Consider the following 12,315-nt stretch of genomic DNA (forward strand, 5'->3'; position numbering starts at 1 on the left):
CAGGGCAAACATTTTTAGAAGATAGATAGATAGTAAGTTAGTCCTGAAGATTTGGTCACCTGGGAAGCATGGTGATTTGGTAAATTGGAACCAAATCTGGCTTGGTCATAGAAATCAAGAAGAGGAGTGTTCCTCTGGATAAGCTGAGGCTTTTCCCCCTGGAGTATAGGGGGCTGATGGGTGATATTATAGAGTTGTAAAAAATCATGAAGAGTTATAGATAAGGTGATGGTCACAGTTTTTATTCCCAAGGTTAGGGGTGTGTAAAACCTAAAAGGGATAGATTTTATGGGGGGGGGAGAGGGTGGTGGGTATGTGGAACAAGCTACCGGAAGCAGCTGTAGAGGCCCTACAACATTTAAAAAACATTTAGACAGGTACATAAGGCAGGTTTAGAGTTATATGAGCCAAATGCAAGAAGATGGGACTAGCTCACATGGGCAGCTTGGATAGTGTGGATGAGTTGTGTTGAAGGGTCTGTGTTCAGAAAGTTTAACCCTTCATTTTACCATCAGTCATTAGCAGGGAAATGCATCACGCTACACATTCTATTTCCACCAGAAATAAAAGTTGAACAAGGCAGAAATGATGGATAAGCAACCCAGAGGTGGAGTCTTTGTGTTTACAACAACCTTGTTGCAGATTGAAAGTAATACTGTGTGCCAGTTCTTAACAATAATTCATTTGTTTAACAAAAGAATAATTACTGATTCAAAGCAGAAATACCTGTAGGCTTTAAGGCAGAAAACTTGACTACAGAACTCCGTTGCTGAAGTTTATTCATACCCATTCTGTGTGCTGTAGATTGGTAGGTTTACTCAACTGGAATTAGGTAAGTGAATTAGTCAAGAACTCCCCATTATGGTGTGATTCAGTCAGGTGCTGTTGGAAGGGGAGTGTACCGAACAGTGTGACACAAGTGCAGCAGTTAGTGCTGTTTCCTCATTGCTTTATTGACCCAAGTTCACTCCCAATCACAGCTGCTGCTTATATGGAGTTTGCATGTTCTTCCTGTGACTGTTTGGGTTGTCCTTGGGTGCTCCAGTTTCATCCCACTCTCCAGAAGCATGCAACAGGTTAATCAGCAACTGTAAATTGACCTGAGTTCAGGCAGGTTAATGAGGGGAAGTTAATGGGTATGTGAGAGAGAATAGGCTACCGATGAAATACTCACAATAATGCTCTCAGAGCCAGCATGAACTCAGTGGGACAAGGGACCTCAGAACCAGGCTTATTATCACACATTTGAAATTTGTTGTTTTGCATCAGCAGTACCGGTACTATACATAAAATATACTATAAATGTTATATATACACATGTACTATATTATATTAATTCAATTTATACAAACACACACAAAATTCAATATGTAGTGCAAAAAGAGAGCAAAAAAGTGAGGTAGTGTTCATGGGTTCATTGTCCATTCAGAAATCCGATGGCAGAGGGGAAGAAGCTGTTCTTAAAACATTGAGTGTGTATCTTCAGGCTCCTGTATCTCCCTGACAGTAGTAATGAGAAAAGGGCATGCTCTGAATGGTGAGGTTCATTAGTGAAGGATGCTTCCTTTCTAATGCATTGCCTTTTGGAGATGTCTTCAATGGTAGTGCCCATGATGGAGCTGGCTGAGTTTAAAACACTGAAGAATTCTCAAGAAAAGTTGTGTTGGTTTGAATGCATTGGGAATTTGACTACATAATCCAATATATCTCTTGATGGTTATCTGCTATTCCTCAATGTAACTGTTATTTTTATATTGTGCATTTTGTGATCAATGCGAAACTAAACTTTATCATCCTTCCTCTTACATTCACAGTTGTTCCCTCCACCCAAATTACCCCGCTTGCTGCTGTACTAAAAGGTAATCTACTTACTAACTATGTCAAGCCTTTTAACAATTTGTGCCAAGTAATATCAGACTCAAATGGTCCACAAGACAGGGGTAACTGTGACCAGGTCTGGATGTAAACTGCATTTGACATCCTTACCCTAACAGGCACTACATTCTCTGCTCTGTCTTGGTATTCTGGGGAAGATCAATGACTCCAAATAAAATAAAGCCTGAAATCGTATGAACACTCAACCTCTTATTTTGACCTATAAAGTCAAGTCTACCAAGCTACCAGTGAATTAGAAGAAAATGCATTTCAATAATACCATTAACAACACTAATTCCTGCACTAAAGTAAAAGTCCTACATATTAAAAAAAAGTAACTTGTACCTTGGCCTGAAACATCGACAGTTCATTTCCGTCCTTTGATGCATTCTCACCTGCTGAGTTCCTCCAGCATTTTGTGTGTCTAATTTGCATTTGTCCAATTTCTTAAAGAGAACTCTTGGCCAAAAAAAAGACATAGGCTGCAATTGATTAAAAAAAGCACAACTGTATTTTACAATATCCCAAAGTTCAAAAATTCAAAGTACATGTATTGTCAGTGTATGTAGGCAATATACATCCCTGAGATTCATCTTCCCAGTACTAAAGCAGAAAACCTACATATCAATAAGAAGTTTTATGTATCCTGGCCTGAAACATCGACAGTTCAATTTCCTCCACAAGCATCATCCTTTATCCACAAGCTAATTTAAAAACTACTTCCAACCAAATGAGTGCATCGGCTTTCAAATGTTTAAAAAAGTCAAAAACCTGCAGATTAGCAGTAAAACAAAAAACTAAATGCATTCAAAAATTTAAAGAAGGTTTGTAGGACAGACAACTTCAATAAACTAGAGTATCATCTCAAGTGACAAATTATGACTATGCATGAAGGGAATACACAGAAAGTGTGAGAAGTAAACTCATTAAACACATCAGTGCTGTTGAAAGCAGAGAAGCAGGGCAAAGTCATTGCCTGGTACCTGGAAGCTTTGAGATCCAGAAGCAAATGAGAGCAATGAGAGAAAGATATTGGATTGGGAGATATACACAGGGATGAGAAATCGTGTAATCAAGTTCGATAAGAACAATCACTAACAAGAACTTCACTATGACAGCTAAACATACACCAAGAGTTATAAACAAAACTAGCTAAAGACAGGATAATGAGTAGTAAGTAAGTAGACTAGCCAAAAATCTTCAAAGTAGTACCCAGATGTTGTCATTGCAGAGTTACATAACAAGTTGAGAAGACAATCTCACATCTCTTGTTCTCATTAAGATCAAAGGCCCCTTGCAAGGCTAAACAAGAAAGGTCAGATTAAATCAGATAGAGTTATCATAGATTGTTAGATAAAAACATTGGACTCTTAAGAAACACATAAAATAATATGACCACAACAGGAGCAAGGTTACCTTTCTCCCCCATGAAGTTATTTCCCTGAACATAACCCAGCAGTCGGAGGCAGGTAATGGTGATGAAAAGTGGGAAAAAAGCTAGATAAACACTAATCAAACTAAGTGAACAGGGAAACAATGAAATCCAAGGGAGGTGACATTAAAATGCAGAAGAAACAGGCTGAGCTCTCAGTACTAATGTCACTCAAGCGTGGACTGGTAGCCTTCACCAGTCTATCTCAGACCCAGCCTCAAGACTTTGACCACAGGTCCCTAACCCTAAACAAATTCCTGACCATAAACCCTTATTGTTAAACACTAATCCTCCAATCCTAGCCCCTCATCCTAATCCTAATCCTAAAAACACTCCAGATCTATGAGCCTTACTGAGATCACATTTCTTCCCCATTCTGATGTTTGGTCTGAACAACAGCTGAACCTCTTCTTCTATTTCCGGCAGTTTAGACACATCTAGGAGTATTACTGCCCTCCGCAGAATGTATAATTAATTATAGAATTTCAAGGAACTCAAATTCTCGAATATAACCTAGTCTCACGTATAAACTGTCACGTGGCTTCCAAATAATTGCATTGTCTCAAATCACATTAATTTCATCTGAATCATTTGTAAAACTAAAAGCTTCTTGTTTGAGAATATTCATTATTGCATGCTTAACACTTAAAATTGCTGCTTTCCAAGTCTATCTGCTATTTCCAAGTTTTCCTTTTCTTGAATCAAAGCTTGTAGTTGTTTATTGAGATCTTGAAGTTCTTCCTCAGTTGTTTCCAGGTTTCCATTTTATAATCCAAATGTAGATAATTCACTTAGCAACAAATTCCTTTTTCCTTTTGTAACTTTGGTATAAGTTCCTTCATTTTTAATCTGTTTTCCATGTCACTGACTTTTGACAACAAGCATCTTTTCAGAAACCATCTCCTTTAAATGCAGTACTGTTTCGTCCAATCTCTTTCCAACTCAGTTGTTCTTATTGAGTACTTCTACTTGTTGGAGTTCTGTACATTTACCCTGGGTTTCAACCATGTTTCTTGTAAACATAAAATCTGAGGTTTTTCCCTTAAATTCTGATACATACTTCATAAATTCTTGATCATTTGCAATAAGACTCTTTGCATTCCTTTGTGATATATATGAGAGAGAGAGCGCGCGCGCAATTAATTTACCGCTTCTCCTGCCTGTGAACTGTTGATCCTCAATTCAGTGCATCTTTGACTACTTCCCACCCAAGCCCTGTAATACCAAGATATCTTTCTGCAGACTTGACTAATTTTAATTTTTTCGGTTCTTTTGTCTGTTTGCACTGAACAGTTAATTGCATCCTCCATAAACAGTACAAAATCCTTCTTACTCATTATTAGTGTATCCTTGTTTATCATATTATAGCCCTCACAATTCACCAGTTTATTATTCCCTGAATTTGTTTGCTTGATAGCCTTCTCTTTTCCAGCAAGTGCTTTCACTGCCTCTATGTAACTGATCCCTTGAGTTACTTTTACATATTGTATCTCAGCTTCTTTCTTGCTAATAACGCACCCTTGATAAGCTGCCTGTGTTCCTCGCCACAACTGCAGCATTTCAGCCTAGTTCCCGTCTCACATTTCCCGTGTTCATGTTCTCCAGCGCATCTTCCACATCTTTGTTTCCCTCTGCAGACCGTCGCAATATGCCCAAATTTCTGATATTTAAAGCATCTTAAAGGCAGTGGTATATATATTCTGACCTCATAACACATATACCCTAAATAAACTTTAGTTGGCAATCTCTCTTCATCAAAGTTAATCATAACCAATAAACTATCACACTTTTTCCCATTTCTTGTAGCTTTCAAATGTTTGGCCTCAATAATTTTTGCTCCTTTTATGTTCTGTTTAATCTCATCCATAGTGACTTTTGTTGGTATCCCCAAAATAATACCTCTAGTCCACTTGCTATTATTGGGTATTGAGTATTGAACTTTTTTGCCATTTATTTTATTTAACCTTCTCACTTTGCCTTGTTGAGTACTATCCCGACAAATCACTAATAGCGATCCATTTCATAAAATCTTTGCACTTTTGACTTCACTTCTAAGTTTGTTGATTATCTTCATCAAATGAATTGGGTTCCATTCACCAAAAGACACTCCATCTTCGCTCAGTTTTATAATTGCTTTAATCTCATCTTCTTTCTGTTGTTTTGCTATCCTATTTTGTTTGTCCCCTGACTCCTCAGAGTTTGACATCTCATACCTGTTTTCTTTTCTTACTCTTTCCACTCCATTCCTCTTTCTCACCAACATCCATCTCTAACTCACTTCCACTATCCATCAACCAGCAGTTCATCCTGCGGGATATTCTCTTTATCAACTCAGCAGATGTGGCCTCCGTACTCATCTCCTCTTCAGCAGTTCCGCCCACAATCAGCATTCCAGTCTGGCTCAAATCGGTGATGAAAACAAGCAACATCGTCGCCCTCCGTTCCTCACTGCCCATAACGTGCAGGCTCGATACTCCACAATTCGGCTCTATTCGTTCAATTCACCTCTCCCCAATTCGGCCTCAACTTGAGTCAACTCAATTCGACTCTGCTGCACCAGCTGAACCTCTTGACCATGTGTGCATGCTTTTATGCATTAGATGCTGCTAAATAATTGGCTGATTAGATATTTCCATTAACAAGCAGGTGTGCAGGTGTACCTAATAAAGTGGCCTTTAAACATTGGATTAAATTAGTCACCAATGAAATGATAGGTTTCTGGTTTAAGATTAATTGCCTCAGAAACAAACAAGTTAAAGAAATATTTTTATGCCCCTAGATACGAGAAGTTTCAGATCAAACTCAGATCTCTCAGTTCCATCCTGTTAAGTGCTAGTGCTGTTCTCTTCCGGGTGTCATAATTAAAGAGATTATATTGCATTGATTGCCTGACATGTGGACTATGGCCTATTATACCAGGCCACACAGTTACTCTGAAACCAGTGATGATCAGTACACCAGTTTCATTTAGAACTGAGAGAAGTTATCAATATATGGTTCCTAAATGCAAACCACAGTAATATACCCAACTTAGAATTTGTAGGATAACATCCGTGGTCTTAACCCCCTTTCTAAAACGTCACACAACTGTGCTATACCCTCCAACCACTAAGGTTCTAATTGCAGTATTTTGAAGCTTTTCAAAAAATGACCTGGGAAAAAGAGAGGGGCAAACGGGGTTTACCAAATGGCTTAATTAATGTTGATCTCTAGAGCATCATTGACCTGTTTAAACATTGAGAACAGGTAAGAGAATTGGTATACTCATTCCATTAGGTTTAATGAGGAGACTATGGTGATCCAGTTGGATCATTGCAACTTCCCTGTTTAACCCATCCTTAGTTACAGAACGTTTTTTCAGAACAGCAGGTGGAAAAGTGTTTGTAGTATTCTTTTCATAGTGCTTATGTCTTTCTCACGTTATAGCTGAGAATGCACTCAAATTCTCGAGACAAGTCTGCAAAGTTAATTCTGTCTCCTGCTCTCATTACCTCAAGGGCTCAAGCACTGAGGTGTGGATCTCACTTATATCAGATGGGAAACGAGTTTTCAGTGTTCTTTTCGTGGGTCTTGCGCCTCCTTCAATTTGCTGCTACCCTTATAGCTGAGAATGCACTCAAAATCTCAAGACAAGTGTGCAAAGTTAATTCCGTCTCCTGTTTTCATTAAGCTGAAAGGTCCAAGCACTGAGCTATGGATCCTGGTGGAGTAGATGGCTCTGATATAAACTTCTGCCCCAGTAAGCACCAGGAGAGGATAATGTGCCACCACATAAATTTGCATATTTATGTGGTATCACGATGAGGTCATGTGGTGCTCAATTTTATGTACTACTTGTCCTTGCTGCCCTTACAGGTGAGTGACAATAAGGTTGCTGCAGTAATCGACAAGGAACTTGGCAGTTCCATTTTATGTGCACACTGTGATTACTTTATTAGCTACTTCCTGTACCTATTAAGTTGGCCACCAATTGTATGCTCATGGTCTTTTGCTACTATAGCCCATCTAGGATGGTTTGTTTGTTCAGAAATGTTTTTCTGCCCAGCACTGTTGCAATGCATGGTTATTTGAGTTATTGTTACCTTACTGGCAGCCTGAACCAGACCGGCCATTCTCCTCTAACCTCTCTCGTTAACAAAGTGTTTTCACCCACAGGACTGCTGCTCACTGGATTTTTTTTTGTTTTTTGCACCATTCTCTGTAAAATCTGGAGATTATTTTGAGTGAAAATCTGGAGTGATCAGTTCTTGAGATATTCAAACCACCCCATCATTCCACAGTCAGAGTTACTGAGATCACATTTCTTCCCCGTTCTGATGTTTAGTCTGAACAACGATCGAATCTCTTGACCGTGTCTGCATGCGCTTATGCATTAAGATGCTGCCACATGATTGGCTGATTAGATATTTCCATGAACAAGCAGGTGTAGAGGTGTACCTAATAAAGTGGAAACTTAGTGTACATTCAGCAGTTGGTTCTTTCCTTTCTCCATTGTTTCTGCCAACCAGTTTCTCTCCCCACCCCTTCCCTGTCCTTCCTTTCTCTTTCTTCCACTATAATGCAGAAGAATCAATAAAGTGTAAATTAAAACTAATTGTTACTTGCTCTCAAATTGGGTAATGGTGTGAGCCCAAAACACAGACAAAAACTGCCATTTGGTATAGGTCCACTGGAATCAAACACAAAGAGCAGTTCTGGGAAACAAAAACTTTGGTCAAACACATTCACTAAGTCAGAGTGAGCTGAAATACCACACTGCACCCTGATTCAGTACTGAGGGTGAATCATGCACAGTCTTAGCTGCTGCCCTAAAACAAGACACTGTCTACTTTCTCAGATGGATGTCAAAAATATCAGGGCACAATTTTGACAAACAGGAAAATTTTTCCCGATGTGGTCTCAATCTGAACATTCTTTGAATGGCAAATGTAATAATTATCAATGGTTCAAAGGTTCATTTATTATCGAAGTATACAACTCTGAAATTATTCTTCTCTGGGTAGCCATGAAACCAAGAAAGAAAAGAGAGGCCACACGATCATCATCCCCTGAATTCCACCTCCCTGCAAAAAAAAAACACAAATAAAAACAGAACAGACATATTAACCCCCAAATCGTTCCTCCCGCACAAAAATTGCACGAAATGGATCAGCCACATTGACCATCAACCCCCAAATCCCTTTTCACACACAAAATTGCAAACAGAATGGATCAGGCACTTCGACCTCCAAATCCCTCCTCCCACCCAAAAGAAAAATGAACAAAGTGGATCAAGCATATTGACATCCCACCTCTCGAAATCCCTCTTCCTGCACAAAAAAAAACAAACAGAACAGAACAGGCACATCGAACCCTCAAATCTCTCTTCCTGCATTAAAAAAAATGAACTAAACAGATCAGGCACATCGACTCTCCCCCAAATCCCCCTCCCCACACAAAGAAAATGAGAAAAGTGGGTGAAAAAACATAGAAAATAAAATAAGACTGATTAAAAAAAGAGTCTGGAGTCCAAGTGCAAATCCAAAATACTGAAAAACCCTGGGCAATGCTCTCTGGGCACAGCCGGCGCTCAACCTCTGCACTGGCTTCGATGCTTCAGTCTCGCTCGTCTCCTTAACAATGGGAACTTTAATCGGCAAAATGGAGCCAAACATTGGCTTGAGCCCCGTCCTGCAGCCTGCCCGCTATGAAGTTCATACACGCTGCCTCTGTTTCCCGGAATCCTGTCAGAGACTGCAGAAAATCTAGATAAGACTATAAAACGTAGGAGCAAATTTAGGCTGGTCAGCCCATTAAATCTGCTCCCTCATTCCACCCTGGCTGATTTATTATCCCTCTGAAGTTCAAGTTCAAATTTATTGTCATTTTATTATACATATGTACTGACAAACGAAACAATGGTCCTCTGGACTACAGTGCACCCACAAAACATATATCATGCACAGCACATAAGTCAAAATATTACCATAAATATGGTAATAAAATATAACTCGAAATGCATATAGTGTGCAGTACAGGTAAACAGTAAATAGCTCGTTGTCATAGTGACAAGACCGGTGGTGGCAGGGTATTCGTTAGTCTCACAGTCGGAGGGTGTGCCTTCTCTCTGTAGCCTTTGACACCGTCACTAATCAAGAACCTATCAACCTCCCCTTTAAATATACCCAATGACTAATTCAAAATACCTGTACCAGATAAAGTGTCTCTTTTTTATAGATAGATACTTTATTGAGCCCATAGGAAATTACAGTGTCACAGTAGCATTACTAGTGCACAGATATAAATATTAGAAGAGAAGTAGAAAGAATAAAAAATGTTACCACAAACAGTCTTACAGGAGTGGGGGTCATTACTTCCCCCGACCATAGGTTGACTCATTCTAGAGCCTAATGGCCAAGGGTAAGAAAGACCTCATTTCCAGCTCTTTGAAGCAGTGCAGTTGTCTTAATCTATTCCTAAAAGTGCTCCTCTGCTCGGCCAAGGGTTTGTCTGCAGAGGGTGAGAAACATTGTCCAGAATGGCCAGGATTTTCCGTAGGGTCCTTTGTTCTACCACAATCTCCATTGTGTCCAGTTTGACTCCTATAACAGCCAGCTTTTCAAATCAGATGTGCTAGAAACAAACAAAAAAACTCTCAAATTGAGATGCATTTACAATATATGTTTAAAATTTTGTTCCTTGTAAATACTATACATTCTGTTAATAACACTATCCCCTCCACAGTGTCTTCATGACATCCTAAACATGTTACAGCTAATACTTTATACTTTATTGTCGCCAAACAATTGATACTAGAACGTACAATCATCACAGTGACATTTGATATAGTACTTTTAATGTGTAGTCATTGCTGTGGTGTAGAACACATGGTAGCCAATTTATGCACAGAAATCTCCCATAAACAGTCAAGTGATTGTGCAAAACTAGCAACTGTAATATTAGTGGAGGGATAACTATCAAAGTTCAAAGTAAGTTTATTATCAGATGACGTATATGTTACCAAATACTACTTTGAGATTCATTTTCTTGCAGGCATTCACCACAGAACAAAGAAATACAGTAGAGTCAGTGAAAAGCTACATACAAACAAAGACTTGGACCCTGTCACAAGGAAAATTCTCATGTTTTTTTCTTTTGAATAGAGTCATGTAATTGATAAAACCCAATTTAATAGGTCATCTTAAAGTCACTGTCCATGACTCATCTCATCTGGACTGCCTGACAAGATTGTTGTGCTCAAGGCACTGAAGTGAGATTTGAACATCTCTCCTTTTAACCTAAAGCTGACAGTAATAGTGGTGCTGATGTTTTACTTCCTCTGGTTTACACATCATCTGAGTCAGATGACTTTGCAGAAAACTATCCCATTGTGCATTTTTAAATGTAGTGCAGCAATTGATCAAGGGGAAGAATGAATGGGATAATCTGGGTAATGTTAGACTGGGTTTGCAAAATCTTAGGATTTGTCATTATTGTAAGCAAGTCATTATTGTAAAGCAGGAAACTGTACATGGACTTTCCAAATTCCTTTTCTGTGAACAGAGATAGACAAGAACGGAAATAAACTAACTATTTTCTATCTCCATTCTTTGTGTAAAATGTTTTGTTGGATCTTGGTTCTCATACTTGACTATGAACATCTGTGTTGCATAAGATCTGTTTTGGTTTGTTTGACTTGTTTGGGAAAGCAGGGATACATCAAAGGTGAGCTTGCATTATTACTTATGGTTAACTTTAAGTTATTTTTTGAATTTGTAAGTTTGAGCTGAACCTTAAAAGATTGGTTTTGTTGATTTGATTGAAAGGGAGGGATTCATCAAGATGCAATAATGAAGCTTTTTGACTTTGTAGACCGCCCTGCACCCCCTCGAGATCTGGAATTAACGGACCCAGAAGACCGCAGTATAAGATTGACCTGGATTCCCGGTGATGAAAACAACAGCCCAATCACAGGTACGAGACCAGTAGTTGTGTTCAACAAGATGCAATCCTGATTTTTCTATTCCTTTTTGCATCGATTGTTTTCCCCTTTAGCTACTCTGTTAGTTACACACTGTAATAAACTTGTCAAACGTTTTCACCTTCATAAAACCATGTTGGCTCTGTCTGATGATAATATGACTTTTTATAATTCCATGCTACTATTTTATCATATTCCAATTCCTCAAAGTTTGATAGGATATTTCCCCTTCAGGTTAATTCATGTGGCTTGGCCAGATCTTTCCACATTTCCTTTTGAGATTCTGAACAGGTGTTGGCAAATCCAGATTGCTCCGAGGTTAAGAAAGTAATATTGATGGAATTACCAAAACAATTGGTAACTGTCTCCCTGGCATGTGTTCCCCTTCTTTATATCGACGCAGGTATCCACACCAAATCCAGACCTTCAGTGGAAGATCATAAACAGAGGAGATTCTGCAGATGATAGAAAATCCAGAGTAATACACACAAAATGCGAGAGGAACCTCAACAGGTCAGGCAGTATCTATGGAGAGGAATAAACAGTTGACGTTCAAGGCTGAGACCCTTCATCAGAACCAGTTCGTGACTGTTCATTCAATCAACTGTTTATTCCTCTCAATAGATGCTGCTGGGTCCCTCCAACAGTTTTTGTGTGTTGCTTCATTGGATGGCAGTGTGGAGATACGTCTCTATTAAAGGAGGTGTCAGGCGGTCCTCCCTCCATTCATCCCTGGGCATGGTGTAGCAGCTGCTTGGCCCCCCGATCAGGGTCACGTGGACCACGGGAGCAGGTGGTGGATGGTCATATGAACAGCTGGTGCACATCACAAGTCCTGGTTATGCAACCACTGACGCCAGGCCAGACAATCCCTGAAGAGTATTGATAATGGCTGGGGTCACCCATCTTGTAAAGACACTGCCCAGAAGAAGGCAATGGGAAAACTCTTCTGTAGAACAATTTGCCAAGAACCAGAATGGTCATGAAAAGACCATGATTGCCCACATCATATGACACAGCACATGATGGTGATGATGATGACTTCATT

General features: G+C 39.3%; 1 protein-coding gene across 1 annotated transcript in view; it reads left to right on the forward strand.

Moving 5' to 3' along the window:
• Positions 1-12,315, forward strand: part of nfasca (neurofascin homolog (chicken) a) — a 167,856-nt gene that overhangs the window by 107,759 nt on the left and 47,782 nt on the right. Inside the window, exons 17-18 of the mRNA XM_063065364.1 lie at positions 1,815-1,859; positions 11,159-11,260. Coding sequence (XP_062921434.1) covers positions 1,815-1,859; positions 11,159-11,260 — 147 coding nt within the window. The remainder of the gene's footprint in view (positions 1-1,814; positions 1,860-11,158; positions 11,261-12,315) is intronic.

This window comes from Mobula hypostoma, chromosome 13 (assembly GCF_963921235.1).
Source record: "Mobula hypostoma chromosome 13, sMobHyp1.1, whole genome shotgun sequence".
Classification (NCBI taxonomy): Eukaryota; Metazoa; Chordata; class Chondrichthyes; order Myliobatiformes; family Myliobatidae; genus Mobula; species Mobula hypostoma.